Genomic DNA, 20,828 nt, shown 5'->3' with positions numbered 1-20,828 from the left:
AATGACGATTGCTACAACTTTTTCTCCCACTCTTTAAATGAAAAGAATGTAAATTGTAACATTTCCGTTGAATAAAATAAGTCCTTTACCTTCAGACTTTGTCGCTAAATCTTGAATTACTATTTTTTTTTTTGGTGGATGAATATTGAATTAGTCACTTCAAAAAGATTAGTGTAACATTCAAAGAAAAGATGGTAGCCCCAAGTTAAGAGTGACATGACCCACAAGATGTCGTATGGTCAGGATCATCATGTTGGAGAATTTGTGTATAGAGGATGAAAAGAATGCAAAAAATAAGAGAGAGTTTGAGGCGTATAAGAATACTTTCTTTTAAGGTTTTATTTGTTCTCACTTCTCAAAGTTTGCTAATGAGTTTTAATAGCAAATTACCCCTAAGATACAACAAACCCTTGAACACAATATCTAGCAATAAAATTGAGTTTCAGAATGTGAATTAAGTCTGTAAATTTTTTGGAGAATTAATAAAGACAAAGGTACAATTTTATGAATGAAAGCAACATTTTCAATCATCACTACCATTCACAAAGACAAGTACCATTTCATGAATGAATGCAACCTTTTCTATTATCATAACCATTCACATGGAGGTACCTTTCTCAATGTAAAGTTATCTTTTCATGGATTAATACATCTATTACAATAGTTATATCTATTGTTAATAGGTGTTCAGATATGTGTGAAAATATACCACCAATGGCTGCAACGATTTGAAGAGACATATTACAATCTCTCTAACAATCCCCCACTAAATTGTAATATTTCTCCAGAATTAACAACAATAACCACACACATACATGAAGGTATCTTTCGATTTTAACATCCAATTAGTGACTATACTTCAAAGTATTCACAAGACAACAATGTACTTTGTATTAAACTTTGTCTCTTAAACAAATACTGAAAATATATCACATATGTATTATCATAGACTTAAAAATGTGTTCCAATCGTTTAGCACTATTCCGGCATTGTGCTCTATCTTGAATTCATGAACATTTACAAGACTAAACCACAGTCTTATTTCTTATGTTCACTTAGGTGAAGTTTCGATTTATGTCTCATTACAACAAAAAAAGCTTATTTGCGATGACAGTCGTCGTGAATTAGTCATCAGAAATGCCTTGTTGAATATGTCATTGATGATGATATGTCCTAACTTATCTGTGACGACTATGTGTCATCGCAAAAGTATTTAAAACATTTTGTGACCATAAGCTTTAAAGTGTCGTCGGTAGTAATGTAGATTATTTGCAATGACAATTTAGATATGTCACTGCAAATATTTTGTTTCTTTCTTTTGTGGTACTTTACTAATAATATTAATTATTAAATATATAAATTAGAAAAAAATTTAATAATAAAATAAAACAATAAAATTGATATTTATTAATAAAAGATTGATATAAAATAGTCAACACAATAATAAGATCAGTCTTAAAAGGTAAATTAATCAAGAAATACTAAAAAATATTGATAATAATAAAAAAATTTATATTTTAATCCCCTAAATTAGCAGCATCATTGTCCTTGTCGTCGTCTTCTTCGTTTAGCTCAGGTGGCTGAGGAACCAACGGTTAGAGACAGTTAAGTGGCAAGAAGTTGATGTTGGGATTCATCGAGCACATGGCTTCCATCATGATCTGTTGGTTGTCGAACATATTGCATTGCTCGACGTAGATGTTTTTCAACCAGTTTTGGACATAAAGGGGCAAATTAATCGAAGACTACCCGTCCGGTTGTGAACCAAATGATGAGGTGAAAGCGCTTAAACGATTCCTCCGTGGTAGTGTCAATCCCACCCCCTTAGTGTGTCCTCTGCGCTTGCCCAAGACTTGGGACATAATCCCCTCCCCATCAACCGCCCTGGCAGATGAACCTTCGCCAGTAGACTATGTCATCTGCTTGGGTTTTCCCCCTCCATCTGAGCCTGCAAAGGTAAATGAAATAAAAATGAATAAAAATAGTATAATATGTTATGTTAAATTTTAAAAAAGAAATAAATTTAAAATTTACTTACAAATGCCTGTTCAGCATCCAGATTGACAAAACTCTGCCCATAACGGTGCATGTCACCCTAATTGTCAATTAATGATACTATAAGACTCAAACTTCATTAAGAGTATAAGCTTAACCTCAACCGCGTAGCTATTTTTGCACCGACATCCTGGAACGGACAAATTAAATTTCGGTGCTAACCTAGTCACATAATAATGACTTTTTTTTACCCATTTAACTATGGAATAGCGGTACAACTATTACATAATTAGGTTACCATCATCGATGACTCTTTCAAAGAAAGTTTTCATTACACAAGATGTTTCTTTGAACTAAATCTCTTGAAAGACCTTTCGTGAAAGGATCTGCTAGGTTCTTGTTTGTCCTAACATAAAGAATATTAATAACACCATCGGTTATCAATTGTTTCACATATCCATGTTTGAAGCTAATATGTCTGGATTTTTCATTATAAACCTTGTTATAAGCTCTAGACAAAGTAGCTTCACTATCGCAGTACAAAGAAATAGATGTCATCGGTTGTGGCCACAACTCAATATCAAACAATAGATTTCTCAACCATTCCGCTTCTTTGTCGTAGCGGCAAGTGCTACAAACTCACTTTCCATTGTAGAATGAGTTATGCACGTTTATTTCTTAAAAGTCCAAGAGACGGCTCCTCCCACAATTGTGAAAATTCAACCGGATGTGAATTTATTATCACTTGCACTTGTTATCTAACTTGCATCCGAGTACCCTAAGTACCGCCGGATAGTCATTATATGACAAACCCAAATTAATGGTTCTTTTAAGATAACCAAGTACTCTACCAGTTACATTTTAATATGTGACACCCGAGTTACTCGTGAACCTAGACATTTTGCATACTGCAAATGCTATGTCAGGTCTTGTACAATGCATGGCATACATCAAGCTACCAATTGCACTAGCATATTCAAGCTGTGCTATCGCTCGGCCTACATTCTTTAGTTATTTAATACTAGAATCATATGAGGTATTCGCTTCTTTAAACTTCAAAATATTGAATTTAAAAAGCACCTTCTCAATATAATGAGATTGGCACAACGAGTAACCCCGACTATGCTTCCTCACTTTTACACCTAAGATAGTATCTACCTCATTAAGATCTTTCATCTTAAATTGTGAAGTTAGATACTTCTTGGTATCATTTACCCCGTGCATGTTTGGTCCAAAGATAAGCAAGTCATCCACATATAAACATATAATCACACCAAATTTATTTATAAATTTGGAGTATATGCATTTATTTACATTATTATGCTTAAAACTATGAGATAAAATGACATTATCAAATTTCTGATGCCCCTGTTTTGGTGCTTGCTTTAAACCATAAAGCAACTTGACTAACTCGCAAACCTTCTTCTCATTTCTAAGCAATACAAACCCTTCGGGTTGTTCTATATAGATTTCCTCATCAAGATCACCATTTAGAAAGGCCGTCTTAACATCCATTTGATGCACATGCAAATTGTATATTGATGCAATTGTAAATAGCACTCTTATGGATGTCAATCTAGCTTCCGGAGCATATGTGTCAAAGTAGTCTATACCACGCTTTTGTTCAAAGCCCTTGACTACCAATCTAGACTTGAATGTTTGTATAGACCTATCGGTATTGTACTTTCTTCTAAACACCCATTTGTTGCTTATTGGTTTTGATCCTGGAGGGAGTTCAACCAAGATCCAAGTTTAATTCGACATAATCGAATCCATTTCATCATTCACGACATCTCTCCAAAAAGAAGCTTCCCTTGAAGACACAGCTTCACTAAATGTCTTTGGATATTCTTCTGTATTAAGCAACAATGATATTTTATTAAGTACGCCATTTCTATCTCCCTCAACCAAAAAGGTTAAAGCTTGAGATGAAATAAAATCCGGTGCTAAATCATTTTCTTTTCTTTCATGTTGACTTCCCCTTAGTTCGAAAGATGTCATAGACTTTTTCCTTTCATTAGTGGATGTACCGAGAGTATCAACATATGGTTGATCAACATTAAATTCTAATTCAGTGGAATAATCAAAGTTAAACTTGTTCTCAATGAATTCAACATCTCTTGATTCCACAATCACATTGGAATCTAGATTCAATGATCCATATGCTTTGAAATTTTTAGCATATCCTACGAAAACACTTTTAATTCCTCTAGCATCTAACTTTGATGATTTATGGTCAATCACTCTATAGAAGGCTAGACATGCCCCACACCCTTAAATACATCAAGTTTGGTTTTCTTCCTTTTTATACTTCATATGGAGAGAAATGTGTTTTCATAGATGTAATTCAATTGTGAACATGACATCCAGTAAGTAAAGCTTCCCCCCATAAATTATTAGGCAATTTAGCATTAAGAAGCATAGAGTTAATCATATCAGTAAAAATCATATTCTTTCTTTCAGGGGCTGACCTTTGGTGAATAATACCATGCTCTTCACAGAAGGCATCAAATTCATTTGAGAAATATTTACCACCTCTATCACTTCGAACCATTTTGATCTTTTTATCTTTTTGGTTCTCAACTTCAGCCTTATAAATTTTAAATTGATCAAAGGCTTCATCTTTTGTTCTAAGTAAGTACACATAAGTGTATCTAGAACAATCATCAACGCAAGTGATAAAGTATCTCTTTCTCCTCTTGTCAAAATACCATTATACTCACAAATATCGGTATGAATCATATCCAATATTTGAGTATTTCATTCGGCTTTAGGAAAGGATTTTTTAGTCATCTTTGCTTGTATGCAAATTTCACACTTATCATTTTTAACATCTTTGCAATTAATCAAACCATGTTTAGAGATATATTTCAAAGATCTAAAATTTAAGTGTGTAAACGTGAATGTCAAACACCAAAAGAGTCAACAATATAAATAGAATTTATATCATCTTTATTATTAATGCTATATTTGTACATACCATCACAAGAATATCCCTTTTTCACAAATACCCCATTCTTAGATACAATACAATTATTGTCCTCAAGTACAATCTTAAGCCCATTCTTACACATTAGACTAGCGGATACAAGATTTTTCCTAATATCAAGAACATGAAGAACATTGTTCAAAGTAAGCTTATTTTCGGAAGTAAAGTTGATCTCCACCACACCTTTCCCAGCAACTATTGCTGCATCATTGCTCCCCATGAGAACCGTTTGTCCTCCCTTTTCCACTTTGTATGATGAGAACAATTTCTTGTCATTACAAACGTAGATTGTGGCACCATAATCAAGTCACCATTCGGAGGATTTAGTTGCAGCCATGTTGGTTTCAGTAATCATGCCAATTTACATCTCTGAAACCATAGCATAAATGTCTTTAGATTTCTCTTCAACAATATTGGCCTTGTTGGTGTTAACTTCTTCATTTTTCTTCGTGTATCTGTAGTCATTTTGGCAATGGCCTTTCCTTCCACAAAAGGAACAATTTTCAGAAAATTTCTTTTGGCCATTAATGGGCTTTTGAACTTCTTGTCATTATTGACGTTGAAGTTCTTAGAAAACTTACTAGCTTCGGCAACATTAACCTTAGAGGAATCTATAATCTTGCCCTTGGGATCACAAGACTTAGTCTCTTCTTCGATCCTCAAGTGTTTTTGTAATTCCTCCAAGGTTATGTCATCTCTCATATGAAGGAGTTTCTTTCTATAACCATTCCAACTTTGAGGCAATTTGGCAATAATTACTCCCACTTGGAATGATTCAGAAATTTCAACTTTCAATTCACGAAGTTTAGTAACAATGACTTACAATTCATGTATTTGATTTAGAACGAACTTGGTATCAACCATGACAAATGCAAGATATTTCAAGATGAGGAATTTTTCCGTACCTTCTTTCTCAGGTTTGTACTTGTATTCGAGAGCGTTCTAAATCTCCGCCGGAGACTCTATCGAGTTGTAGAGATCGTAGAGCCTATTAGAGAGAGTGTTGAGAATGCGACCCCGACACATGACTTTATCATCTTTGCGTTTCTTCCTTGCAGCCTTCAATTCATCAGAATCATTCTCATTCGGTTTCAAAAGTGGCTCCAACTTCGTATTAAGCACGTAGGTGATCTTGAGCAAGATGAGAAGGAAGAAAACTTTCCCTTCCAGCAGGTGAAATTGGTACCATCGAATTGATCAAGTTAGACATTTGGATTGACGAAAGATGCCATATTCTTTTCAATCTCCATTGTAGCAATTTAAAACCTTAAAGATTGTTGGAGAATTTGTGTGTAGAGGATGAAAAGAATGCATAAAACAAGGGAGAGTTTGAGGCGTATAGGAATACTTTCCTTTAAGGTTTTATTTACTCTCACTTATCAAAGTTTACTAATGAGTTTTAATGGCAAATTACCCCTAAGATACAACAAACCATTGAACACAATATATGGCAATAATATTGAGTTCTAGAACATGAATTAAGTCTGTAAATTTTTTAGAGAATTAATAAAAACAAAGGTACCATTTCATGAATGAATGCAACCATTTCAATCATCACTACCATTCACATAGAGACGTACCATTTCATGAATGAGTGCAACCTTTTTAATCATCACAACCATTCACATAAAGGTACATTTCTCAGTGTAAATGTATCTTTTCGTGGATTAATACATCTATTAAAATAGTTATATCTATTTTAATATGTGTTTAGATATGTGTGAAAACATATTATCAATAGTTGCAATGATTTGAAGAGACATATTACAATCTCTTTAACACATCAAACATTGAGCAGCAAAGTAGGTGGGTGAATGGGGTTTAACAATGATGATATATACTGGTCCATAAGTTCTATGGCTCTTAAGCACTTGTGAAAACTGAAGTTCACCCCACACCACAAACACTTTTGTGAACCAAAAAACCCATCAACCACCAAACTTCTACATTTCATTTCCCATCAATAAATTGAGATTCATCTACCATTCTCCCCATGCTTTGGACATTTTCCTTTCTGTGTGTACTGGTAAACAGGCATGCATATCACTTGGGACTACTTAAGTAAATAACAAACACCTTACCATGGGTGTGGAACTGTAACCGTGTGATTTATATCATTACATATAAAATAAGTGTAATAGTAGTGTCGAATCTATAATCTTGCCTTTGGGATCACGAGACTTAGTCTCTTCTTCGATCCTCAAGTGTTTTTGTAATTCCTCCAAGGTTATGTCATCTCTCCTATGAAGGAGTTTCTTTCTATAACCATTCCAACTTTGAGGCAATTTAGCAATAATTACTCCCACTTGGAATGAGTCAGAAATTTCAACTTTCAATTCACGAAGTTTAGTAACAATGACTTGCAATTCATGTATTTGATTTAGAACGGACTTGGTATCAACCATGACAAATGCAAGATATTTCAAGATGAGGAATTTTTCCTTACCTTCTTTCTCAGGTTTGTACTTGTATTCGAGAGCATTCTAAATCTCTGCCGGAGACTCTATCGAGTTGTAGAGATCGTAGAGCCTATTAGAGAGAGTGTTGAGAATGCGACCCCGACACATGACTTTATCATCTTTGTGTTTCTTCCTTGCAGCCTTCAATTCATCAGAATCATTCTCATTCGGTTTCAAAAGTGGCTCTAACTTCGTATTAAGCACGTAGGCGATCTTGAGCAAGATGAGAAGGAAGAAAACTTTCCCTTCCAGCAGGTGAAATTGGTACCATCGAATTGATCAAGTTGGACATTTGGATTGACGAAAGATGCCATATTCTTTTCAACCTCCATTGTAGCAATTTAAAACCTTAAAGATTGTTGGAGAATTTGTGTGTAGAGGATGAAAAGAATGCATAAAACAAGAGAGAGTTTGAGGCGTATAGGAATACTTTCCTTTAAGGTTTTATTTACTCTCACTTATCAAAGTTTACTAATGAGTTTTAATGGCAAATTACCCCTAAGATACAACAAACCATTGAACACAATATATGGCAATAATATTGAGTTCTAGAACATGAATTAAGTCTGTAAATTTTTTAGAGAATTAATAAAAACAAAGGTACCATTTCATGAATGAATGCAACCATTTCAATCATCACTACCATTCACATAGAGACGTACCATTTCATGAATGAGTGCAACCTTTTTAATCATCACAACCATTCACATAAAGGTACATTTCTCAGTGTAAATGTATCTTTTCATGGATTAATACATCTATTAAAATAGTTATATCTATTTTAATATGTGTTTAGATATGTGTGAAAACATATTACCAATAGTTGCAATGATTTGAAGAGACATATTACAATCTCTTTAACACATCAAACATTGAGCAGCAAAGTAGGTGGGTGAATGGGGCTTAACAATGATGATATATACTGGTCCATAAGTTCTATGGCTCTTAAGCACTTGTGAAAACTGAAGTTCACCCCACACCACAAACACTTTTGTGAACCAAAAAACCCATCAACCACCAAACTTCTACATTTCATTTCCCATCAATAAATTGAGATTCATCTACCATTCTCCCCATGCTTTGGACATTTTCCTTTCTGTGTGTACTGGTAAACAGGCATGCATATCACTTGGGACTACTTAAGTAAATAACAAACACCTTACCATGGGTGTGGAACATGAGACCATTGGCTGTAACCGTGTGATTTATATCATTACATACAAAATAAGTGTAATAGTAGTGTCAAGAAAATCTTTTACAATCCAGTCTCATACCATATAAACCGTTTAATTCAACTCTATGGTTGCATATTAACACAAGATTCACATGACACTAATTAAGTAACAACAACTTATTACTTATCATAAAAAACCTTACTCATATGACACTAATTAAGTAACAACAACTTATTAAGTAACAACAACGTAGAGTATATATATGATGTCGTATCCCACCATAAAAATTCCTTTATTTAAGTACTCGTAACGTGAACTTAATGAGACATTTTAGTCATTATCAATGGTAGAGGCCCACTAAAAGCTGACCCAAAATTTGGCCATGCTCTGACAAATGTAATACCATTCCTCCCCTAATCTGATTAGACTGCAATTGTTCAAGGAATATTCTGGCTCTTGCATCGAGGAAGCAAAAGAGGAAACTAGAAGCTCAGAATGGTCATACCAAAAACCTCAGAATGGAACTGGGGGAATGCTGATTTGGGCACAGAGTTCAAAGGGAATAGGACTGGATTGGATTTGGATATAGGGTCGTCAATGAATTCACCACTACTAGTACTAGTAATGGGAGGAGGATAAGCTCCATTGGACTAGCGCAAGCTGTGAAATGAATAAGATGCCCATAAGGGAAAAGATAAAGCTATAATCATCATTCCTTGCTTCCTTTAGTCCCTTTTATCTTCCACATTCTTTTTTTGTTGTACCATTTGGCTGTAAAAAGCATTTAAAGAAAGTACAAAATTGTAATGACTTTAGACAAAATTAAATCCACGTTTTATTAACTTTTTCTTTTATAGTTCCTTTAGCTTTAATAATGTAAGTTTTGCTATACGTGTTGAAATTATAGGAATGGTCTCTGGTCAAGTATTTGTATAATCGTATATAAATTGTGTATATTTATACGTAAATTATATATATTTACATGTAAAATCATGTATATTTAACATGAAATACAATAAATCAGTCAATATACATATTTTCATGCTATGTGTTCACTAATTGCTATAAAAAAAACATGTTTTGAGGATTAATATACATTGTCATTTCTTATAACTTAACATACATGATTTATATGTAAATATACACGATTTACATGTTAATATACACGATTGCACAATTATACAAGTGTCATGTAAATATACACAAGTTACGTGTGAATATACACAACTTACTGTAAATATACACACTTTATACAAAAATATACAAGTGCCGTTCTCGTCAGGCATTTTCCAAGTGCCTGACCAGAGACCTTGCCGAAATTATATCAGCATTTTTTTAATCTTTGGTGAAAAGGAAGCTCTAACACCTTAAATTAGTCAACTTCTTGAAGGCTTTTGATATTACTGCAACAAACATTCCAACATATATGTATCAAAAAAGACGCAGGAAAAAAAAAACAAAAAAAAAAAACAAACAAACAACAAGGGGGAAAAAAAAAAGAAAAAAGAAAAACTTTTTTGCTTCATTTACCAAAAACTTTTTGTAGTATATACACTTGAGAGCTTCAATTTCAATATCAAAAACAACTAATTGACATAACCCTATTAGTTGCACAATAATTCGTAAAGTCGTGCAAGTCAGAAGTACATGGAACAACACTGCAATAAACAAACCATTTCTTAATCTTAAAATAAATTACTTGTATATTTATTTTTAAATACCATTTGGCTGTAAAAAGCATTTAAAGAAAGTACAAAATTGTAATGACTTTAGACAAAATTAAATCCACGTTTTATTAACTTTTTCTTTTATAGTTCCTTTAGCTTTAATAATGTAAGTTTTGCTATACGTGTTGAAATTATAGGAATTGTCTCTGGTCAGGCACTTGTATAATCGTGTATAAATTGTATATATTTATACGTAAATTATATATATTTATATGTAAAATCATGTATATTTAACATGAAATACAATAAATCAGTCAATATACATATTTTCATGCTATGTGTTCACTAATTGCTATAAAAAAAACATGTTTTGAGGATTAATATACATTGTCATTTCTTATAACTTAACATACATGATTTATATGTAAATATACACGATTTACATGTTAATATACACGATTGCACAATTATACAAGTGTCATGTAAATATACACAAGTTACGTGTGAATATACACAACTTACTGTAAATATACACACTTTATACAAAAATATACAAGTGCCGTTCTGCTTAGGCGACCTTGCAGAAATTATATCAGCATTTTTTTAATCTTTGGTGAAAAGGAAGCTCCAACACCTTAAATTAGTCAACTTCTTGAAGGCTTTTGATATTACTGCAACAAACATTCCAACATATATGTATCAAAAAAGACGCAGGAAAAAAAAAACAAAAAAAAAAAACAAACAAACAACAAGGGGGAAAAAAAAAAGAAAAAAGAAAAACTTTTTTGCTTCATTTACCAAAAACTTTTTGTAGTATATACACTTGAGAGCTTCAATTTCAATATCAAAAACAACTAATTGACATAACCCTATTAGTTGCACAATAATTCGTAAAGTCGTACAAGTCAGAAGTACATGGAACAACACTGCAATAAACAAACCATTTCTTAATCTTAAAATAAATTACTTGTATATTTCTTTTTAAATTGGGTGAGAGATTCGAACACTCAACCTCAATATTGAACACTCATATGTGTAAACTTACCGTTAGATTAAGTATGCAATCATAATTACTTGTGACTTTTGTAGAACCAAAATAATAGCGTTAGCACAAGCTATAACGTATGTGTTTATGATTCTCTAATTATTATATATAATTAGGATGATTAGTACTTTTTTTCTTTTTTACTTTTGCAAATTAATCTCCTGAACTTTAATTTTGACAAATTATCTTTTTAAATTTACTTAATTATAGAGTGCCCTAAATCAATAAGGGTGATTAAAATTTGGACAAAAACACCCTCATACACATTATGTGATGTGTTGCATGTCATCTAAAATGTTAATAATCTCCAGCATTCAAACAAAGCTAAATTAATGAAGTCGATAAAGGTGTTATCATCTAAATTTTAATAGAACAAGTTCAAATGAAGTAGATAATGGCGTTATTATCTAAATTTTAATAGTCATTGAAAGCACTTTGCTACACTTTATGAAATTCAAAAAGTAATCTAGTACTACTTATGCACGTTTAAGGTGCAGTTTGTCAATTCATGAAAAGTTGAAAACACAAAATCCCTAGATACCCATACAATTATTATGTTAGCCTCCAAAGTGGACAACAAGTATATAGTACTTCTTACTTAAATGTTGAAAAGTAGCATAAGATTATTGTCCTCGCAAAAAAAAAAAAAAAAAAAACAAAAAAAAAATCATTAGTCCATAAGTTATAGCATGCTTGTCAAACGCCTCATCAATTAAAATTGACATATAATTAAAGGAGACTGCATGCATGCACTTGTAAAGGACAACAATTATATATTCTTGATTCCATTTATATATATATGCATTCTTCAAACTGATTAAAACTCTGTATGTATGTCTTCCCTTCCCCTTGACCACCCTCCACGTCATCGACACTTGTACCACCTCGGCCCCCCATATCTCCTAAGCAATGTCACCCCCTTGACTCCCTTCCTACTGGGACTCGATCCCCTCCCTACTGTAGGTGTCTTACTGGTTATCTGACAAACTATTGTTGGGCTCAACCCTGTTTTTTTTTTTTGAGGAAAAGTTAACCGAGGAGGCTTTTTTTGTTAACGTTTCGTTGTTGTTGAAGAGAAACGGTTGTTACGTTGTAATTAATCTTTATTTTTAGTATGATTTTTCTTGTTTCTTTATATGCATTTTAAGGTTTTTTTTTTTTTTTTTTTTTTTTTTTTTTTTTTTTTAAATTTTAATATTCCACATAAGAGCTGATCTTTTTATTAAAAAATCTATTTTGTTTTTTTACTGACTATGATGGTGTTTGCGACTCTGTGGCAAAAAGTAAATGGGAAACGTAGTTTTTTGTTCGGCCATGTTATGTGCGCCGGATCTTCGATGTTTCTACAACCTCAGAATCTCTCTCGTGCACTTTAACGCTAACGGTGGAGTCGCCTTTGTTGATGTTTGTGCTAGTGTCTTCTGGTGGAGTCAGGTGGGTATTCACTATTTAAGGCAGTGATGGTGTCGCGTGGTTCTTCACTCGAGTCCTGGTTGTGCTTCCGGGCCGTGGTGAAGTCAAGTGGGCTTGGCCGATCTGTCATCTATGAGCATATTGGCAAACTTTATTATTGTTCCATGTGGCTCGACACTTTTTTCTTATTTTTAAATTTTAGTTTGATATAATAAAGGGTGTATTTTGATTTTTTTTTTATGTCACTATCATATCAATAATTCCATCACAAGTAATTTCTGGCAATTATAGTGCGTTGGTAATTGTAGAATGCACTATAATCGCCATTAGTTACTATAATTGTAGTAATTATAGTAAGTAAAACAAATGAAAATAATCAAAATCACTCCTATATTTAAAATATTTTTTTATTAGTGTTATAAAAAACCAATAAAGGGGAAAAAAAAAGATCTAGGTTAATTGCAGTGTTTACTCTAGCCTAAGTTGAGTCAAGAGTTGGTACAAGTGAAATGGAGGTCAAAACTTTTGAGCAAGTAGACAGCCAATAAAAGTACATAATTACCCATAAGTAATTTTGGCCATTAATGACTAATTACTTGCTTTGTGTTTGCGATGCCTATATATGTCGTTAAAAACGAGGCCAACGACTATGATTTTGCGCACTACTTGGAAAAGCAAGTAAATAGTGGCAATGGCGTCAATACATAACCCCGGAAAATGAGGCGTAGAAACCAACAAAAGAAAAATAAAAAAATAAACAAAAAAAGTAACAAAAAGTCCACTTGGCAAGCTTTGAACCACCAAACCAACCTCGTTCCTTTGTCCCATTTAGTGGCTCAGTTTCTTTCTTATATAAACACCACACCAAAATCCTACCAAATCATTAACCCAAACCAGTCACACATTGAAGTTGCATTTTCTTTAGTGTTTCAATTCTTGGGTTGTTTTTCTTTTCTGGGGTTTTGAGCTTTTTGGAGTTTTTTTTTTTTTTTTCCCTTTTTTTTTGGTCATTACTATTCAATATGGTTGGGACTGGAGTGTTTGCAGAGATATTGGATGGGGATGTGTACAAGTACTATGGTGATGGAGAGTGGAAGAAGTGTGCTTCTGGTAAAAGTGTTGCCATAATCAACCCCACTACCAGAAAGACTCAGTACAAAGTTCAAGGTAAGTATTTGTTTTTGTTTTTAATAATAATTTTACATAAATATTATGATTTGCGTTTGATTCACGCATGTCATGTAATTATTTATATGTAAGCACTAATGTTGTGTTTTTGGGGGTGAAATTGATGAAAAAGCATGTTCCCAAGAGGAGGTGAACAAAGTGATGGAAATAGCAAAAGCAGCACAGAAATCATGGGCAAAGACTCCTCTTTGGAAGAGAGCAGAGCTGCTTCACAAGGCTGCTGCTATTCTTAAGGAACACAAGTTTCCAATTGCGGAGTGTCTTGTCAAAGAGATTGCTAAACCAGCCAAAGATTCTGTCACTGAGGTTCACAAATTCTTGCTGGTCTTGCATTTAAGTTAGAATAATTACTCCCAAAGACCCAAAAAAAAAAAAACAAAAGGTTTTAGTAGTACTATTCAAAATTAGTGCTGTTAGTTTTGGATATAAACTTTTCTTAATTTTTTTTAAAGTATAAAAATAACAATATAAATCCCAAATATTTTGCATTAAGTACTACAAAATATATATACTGATATACCGACTAAATTGTAATTTTTTTTTAATTTTTATATTTATACAAAAACAGAGTATGTACTGTTATTACATTACATATGGTTTTACACTGATGAAAATTTGGCGTGGGACTAACCGTACAACTTTTTTCTTTCCTTTTTCTTTTCTAAAGTTTAATTTGATTTAGTATTTACCTCCACAATACTGTTTTTGGGATAGTTTAGAGGCCAATTAGAGAATGAACTTGCTTGTTTCCATGTTCATGTAGTTTGAACAATTTAAGTTTTCAAGATTATATTTTTTAAAATTTTTTTTTTTTTTTTTTTTTTTTTTTTTTTTTTTTTAAAGGTCGTGAGGTCTGGAGATCTGGTGTCTTACTGTGCCGAAGAAGGGGTTAGGATTTTGGGAGAAGGGAAGTTCTTGGTTTCCGATAGTTTTCCCGGAAATGAGAGGACAAAGTACTGCCTCACTTCAAAGGTATACATCATTTTCTGGATTTGAATGCATTCCTGAGATTAATATTTATATTTATTCTGTATAACAATAACAATGATTTAGAAGTCTGTAACATTAGTTTGTGATAAACATATTTCCTTTTCTTTTGTTTAGTAAAGTTGTGACTACATAAAATAAATATGATGTTGTACTTTGCATTTTTATATTTGTATATGTGACTTGTAGGATCAATTATTTGTGAAAGATTTAAGCTTTGCCTATATTTTTTTAGTTATGTTTCTTATTATGGCTAGACTATATGATGGTGACTAGTTTCTTAAGAGTGTCTTTTTTTTTTTTTTTTTGCCTCTTTGAGAGAGTTATATCTTATTCTATTGTAGCTCCTACAAAGCATTATCCGTGGACCCACCTAGTAATCATAACTCTCTCTCATATTTATTTGTATGGGGACATATGAGCCATGCACAGTTAGTTGGGTTTAATGACGCAAGCCTAAAACAGATTTCTGAAAGAATTATCTGAAGTGGGTCATATAGATGAGTTCCACATAGGAAAAAGAAAAAGCACCAATGACAAATTATTTTTAGATAAGAAAAGTTAGATAGCCTTTTGAAATTAGGAGATTTTTTTGGTAGCTATTCAAAAAATGAATTACCAAAAATTCTTTTTAACTGTATCTGATCTGTATAAAAAATTATTACTTTTACATATTTTTTTAATCTTTTATGATTTTAGTTAGATCTAAGTGTTAGAAACTAAGCCTTCGGTACATTTTCTGCTTGGTTTGGTTATCTGTTGCCATTGTTTTGTGTAACAACTGATGATTGTACATGATTGCAAAGAACCAACAACAATAAGTTGAACACTAGTTAAATCTGTCATAATTTCAAAAAAAAAAAAAAAAAAGGTTACTTATCTTCTAGGCTTCTAGCTACGTGGTAGAAATTAAAATTTCACCATGTAGGGGATATGAGACGTATTGCTATCATTTTGTAGATAAAAGAAAAAAAGTTTAAATAATATAATTGTAATTATGTTTCAATTCCAATTGCAGATTCCTCTCGGGGTGGTTTTGGCGATTCCACCATTTAACTATCCTGTCAACCTTGCTGTCTCAAAAATTGCTCCTGCTCTTATAGCCGGAAATTCCCTTGTGCTTAAACCCCCAACTCAGGTAACTACCATACTAATGACAAATTTGTTCCATAAACTATGTGACAATCACCAATTTACTAGTGCACAACGTACTGTGAAAACTTAACAAACTTCAAAATGTTAATTAAAACACAAAGAAACACTATTTAATTAAGCATTGCAGATTGATTCTCTGAATCTCCTAAATTTCTTTCTAGGGAGCTGTTTCTTGTCTCCACATGGTGCACTGTTTTCACCTAGCTGGCTTTCCGAAAGGCCTTATCAATTGTGTCACTGGGAAGGGATCCGAGATTGGTGACTTCCTTACCATGCATCCTGGGGTAAACTGCATAAGGTAAAATCCCAGGTCATCATAATTTCATCCCATACAATTAGGCCCTCGTTTTGGTCTCTATTTGATGCGTTAGCTAACTCTTGAATCAATTCCTTCTTAGCTTCACTGGTGGAGACACTGGCATTGCGATTTCAAAGAAGGCCGGCATGATCCCTCTCCAGATGGAGTTGGGAGGAAAAGATGCATGCATTGTGCTCGAGGATGCCGACTTGGATTTGGTTGCGTCGAACATTATTAAAGGCGGCTTTTCTTACAGGTGAAGGGATTAGAAATTTAGGATACATGTAGAACAGCACTATACTTGGCCTGTGCTGAAATTGGAAATTGATACTCATTGAAAAGCTCGTTGACACACCATGAAACTAAATCTTAACTGTTACGGGTGAATAAGTTGTGACAAGAAAGTTTATTTTACTATAAAATTCTCTTATGATATTTATCATTACTGATTTTAAAAATTTATCAACAAAAGAATCAATATTTTTGTGATTCAAGTATATGCTTAATTTCCTTATAAAACCACTAACATGGTCTATTCTTTGTTTGCTTAATTCCTGCTCTTACAACAGTGGACAGAGGTGTACTGCTGTTAAGGTTGTATTAGTAATGGAATCTGTCGCTGATGCCCTTGTCGAGAAAGTGAAGGCAAAGGTGGCAAAACTGACAGTTGGACCACCAGAGGAAGACAGTGATATCACTCCAGTTGTTTCCGAGTCGTCTGCGAATTTCATCGAGGGATTGGTTAAGGATGCAAAAGAGAAAGGTGCAACATTTTGCCAGCCATACAAGAGAGAGGGAAATCTCATCTGGCCTTTGTTGTTAGATCATGTCAGGCCCGACATGAGAATTGCATGGGAGGAGCCATTTGGACCCGTTTTACCAGTCATTAGGATTAACTCTGTTGAAGAAGGAATCCACCATTGCAATGCCAGCAATTTTGGACTCCAGGTACAAACTTACATTTACTAATTGATTCAACATGAATAGACATTATTTCAAGAAAGGAGGAAAAAAAAAAAAAAACATGAATGGAGACTTGAACTTGTGATCTTCTGATCACCCATCAATAGTTCCATGCTTCACTTACATGAGATATTTGTCCTCTCTGATATTGGTTGCACCACAAAAAAGTTTGATAAATGTGCAATGTCATCTGTTAAGCTCTTTTAGCACAACAAACTTGGTTTTTGTCTCTTAGTATACCTGTCCCCTTACGTTTTGGCTGAGGCCTTATCTTATAAACAACCAACTAAAAATCATCCTTCTATAATTTGTCAAAGTATATGTTAAGCTCTTTTAGCACAACAAACTTGGTTTTTGTCTCTTAGTATACCCGTCCCCTTACGTTTTGGCTGAGGCCTTATCTTATAAACAACCAACTAAAAATCATCCTTCTATAATTTGTCAAAGTATTATGTTCTTCTTATCCTATAAACAACTAAAACTTAAAACTTATCCTTGTATAATACACGTTCGGTCTATCTTCACTATCTCTCCCTTTTGAGTAATTAGTGTTTATTCATGTCTCAAACAGGGTTGTGTCTTCACAAGGGACATCAACAAGGCAATGTTGATCAGTGATGCAATGGAGACAGGGACGGTTCAGATTAACTCCGCACCAGCTCGTGGACCGGATCATTTCCCATTCCAGGTAAGCAATCTCTAAACAAAGACCCCACATGATTGCAATTTTTCTTTTTCCTAAAATATAAAAGGGAATCTATGGTGGCATCTTGCCTCCCATTCCCTTTATCACTTTGGAAAACCTAGGACCCACCAACAAAGTAGAAACGATCTGACCCAATTCTACTCAAAAGATGAGCCCAATTTTATTTCATGCCACCACATATTCAATGCCTCACAACAAATTAGTCAGGCAGGGGCCATATAGCGGGGCTGTAAAGTATCAAATCTAGGCACGTGCTAAGGGGAGAAGGAAAGACATCCTTATCATTGCATTAAAACCCATTTGAAGTCGGCCATTTCTAGTCGGCTAGTTGCACAAGACTGCAGTTGCTATATCACCAACGTTTCTTTCTAAGGCCAATACTTCTATAGATCCAACAAATATTTTTACTCAATGCAGGGTATTAAAGACAGCGGAATTGGGTCACAAGGAATCACCAACAGCATCAACATGATGACCAAGATCAAGAGCACTGTTATAAACTTGCCAACTCCTACTTACACTACGGGCTAGTTGTGTTAATCACCCTTTACGGAATGGGATAGTGGCTAATACTTATGTAGTGTATGTGCACGTGAATTTAGTCAGAAAAGACTTAAATTACTGTATTTCTCTTTATTAATTTTGTCTTAGGCAAAAGTGAATAAGGAGGATAGGACTCTTTCATCAACCAGCTACATCATCTGCTATACATGCCAGTATGATGCATATGCTGCTACAGAAAGAATGAATTTGGCTTCTCTTTTGCTCGTGTGACATGTTAGCCAGAAAACTTTTAAGACGAATAATAGCATTGCTAGGTTCTATGGTCCAATTTTTTTATTTTTTATTTATTTTTATCGCCTTCTATTAAGGTTGTTTGCAGAGGGTGCTTTTGCTTTTGCTTTTTTCCTTTTTTTTTTTTTTTTTTAATTTTATTTTAAGGAAGGTGTTCCGGGTCCATGTGGGAACTATGCGTATTGTGTATATATGACCCTAAGAGCCATAGAGGGGTGCGCGAGTGTAAGGATGCTGACACGACACACGTATGGGGTGAACCAAAGATAAATAAAATTAAATGACGTGTGCATGTGTATGCATGTAGACACTAGTCAATAGCTATAAATGTAAGAATAATAAAAGTGATCTTCAATGTAGGATCGCTATATGTTACACTATTATGAATTAAAGAATCTATTATGAATTAAAGAATAAATAAGAAACTGCTGTGAAAGTTTGGATGATCATATGTCGCTTTCATAAACAGCTTTCATTGATAGAAGTTTCGTTTCAACGAAAGAAGTTTTGTTAAAACTTGTTACAAGAAAGGTTGTTTACTTGAAACTTGTATAATAACAATTTGGCAACATCGACGATCTTCAGATGGCCTCCTACATCAACTATAAATAGGCCGAAGTTTGTAAGAGAAATCAAGAAGAGTTGTAAGAGAAAAAGGAGGAAATAAAAATTAAGAGAACCGCCGAAGGTTGTACGAGAAAAAAGAGGAAATAAAAATTAAGAGAACCGCCGAAGTTTGTAAGAGAAATCAAGAAGAGTTGTAAGAGAAAAAAGAGGAAATAAAAATTAAGAGAACCACCGAAGTTTGTAAGAGAAATCAAGAAGAGTTGTAACATCCTAATTTTCGGACTTAAACTTTTGTGTTAATTTTGTATGAAGGAATTGTAAGAGAAATGATAAAAGAGTTTAAGGACTAAATTGCAAGGCTTTAGGAGGGCATGATTGAAAGAATTTTCGTAGTTGGGGGCCATATTAACAAAAAAAAAAAAAAAAAAAAAAAAAACAGGACCAACTGCCCTTTCACGTGGCATGGCTGGAACCTCAGCCATGCCACTCATCTCCCTTCTCTGGCCACGTTGAGGAGGGGATGGTGTAACATAGGAAGGAAAAAAAAAAAATTCAATTTTTCAATCTCTCTCAAACCTCAACCTTATTTCACATTTCTCACTCTTCCTTTCTCATCTTCCCAACCGACTCTCTCTCCCCCTCGATCTCCCTTCCAGGAAAAAAAAAAAGAAAAGAAGAGCCTTGATTTGGTTAGAAAACAAATGGCTTTCTTCAAAATTCCATAGGTAATCCGGTTTTGGGATTGATTGTGTAGAAGCTTGAAGTATTGAAGGTGGTTTTCCAAGATCAAAGAGGTATGAGACTTTGATTTCGTTTATCCTTTGTCTCCAAATCCAGTTTTTGGTTCAAATTTCGGATTTTGATAAGTTTTTCTAGGTAATCCGAATCCTAGGAGATTTCTTGTAGGGTATTCTCTTATTTCCTTTTCTAATCCGAAAATTTGATTTTTGCCTTGATGTTTTCCTTCGCTTAGTGGCTGGATTCTGTGGATTTTAACGTTACAACCTAATTTGGTCTTAGAAAAGTTGAACCTTGAGCTTCCCTCAAAATCCCATTTTCGGATTCCTTCAAAGGCCCAACTTTTAAAATACAAATTTGAGCTCAAAGTGAAGTTTTTCTATATTTTTAGTCTCCGAATCTTGTAACCTACCTAAGGAGTATAAGGACAAGCATAATCAAGCCTTCTCAATGGTGGACGTTACTCTTTTGCAGCAAACTGATTTTAGGAAAAAGGGGCTGCAGCAATTCCTGGAGGAAAAAAAAAGAGGTTGTTTGAGCTAGGATTCAAGGTAAGGGTTTATTTGGGGAAAAATCTTTGAATGGCTGGGTGTTTAGTTGGGAGTTATTGATTGAATTATGTTGTGACTCTAGTTTGAGGAGGAGAAAGATTCAACTCAGCCCAGAATTGAAGAGGAATTGGATTTTG

The 20,828-nt window shown here is 33.7% G+C and overlaps 1 protein-coding gene across 1 annotated transcript; it reads left to right on the top strand.

Annotated features, from left to right (window-relative positions):
- The first annotated feature begins 13,606 nt into the window (after nt 1–13,606).
- LOC21386841 (NADP-dependent glyceraldehyde-3-phosphate dehydrogenase) lies at nt 13,607–18,872 on the top strand. Its single transcript, XM_010093908.2, has 9 exons — nt 13,607–13,910; nt 14,044–14,237; nt 14,775–14,903; nt 15,937–16,056; nt 16,235–16,371; nt 16,472–16,627; nt 16,941–17,319; nt 17,906–18,022; nt 18,458–18,872. The coding sequence occupies exons 1-9, from the start codon at nt 13,766–13,768 to the stop codon at nt 18,569–18,571; spliced, it is 1,491 nt and encodes a 496-aa protein (XP_010092210.1). The 5' UTR covers nt 13,607–13,765; the 3' UTR covers nt 18,572–18,872.
- The last annotated feature ends 1,956 nt before the right edge of the window (nt 18,873–20,828 follow it).

The sequence above is a fragment of the Morus notabilis genome, unplaced genomic scaffold (genome assembly GCF_000414095.1).
Source record: "Morus notabilis unplaced genomic scaffold, ASM41409v2 Scaffold954, whole genome shotgun sequence".
Classification (NCBI taxonomy): Eukaryota; Viridiplantae; Streptophyta; class Magnoliopsida; order Rosales; family Moraceae; genus Morus; species Morus notabilis.
This window is presented reverse-complemented; position numbering and strand designations above follow the sequence as displayed.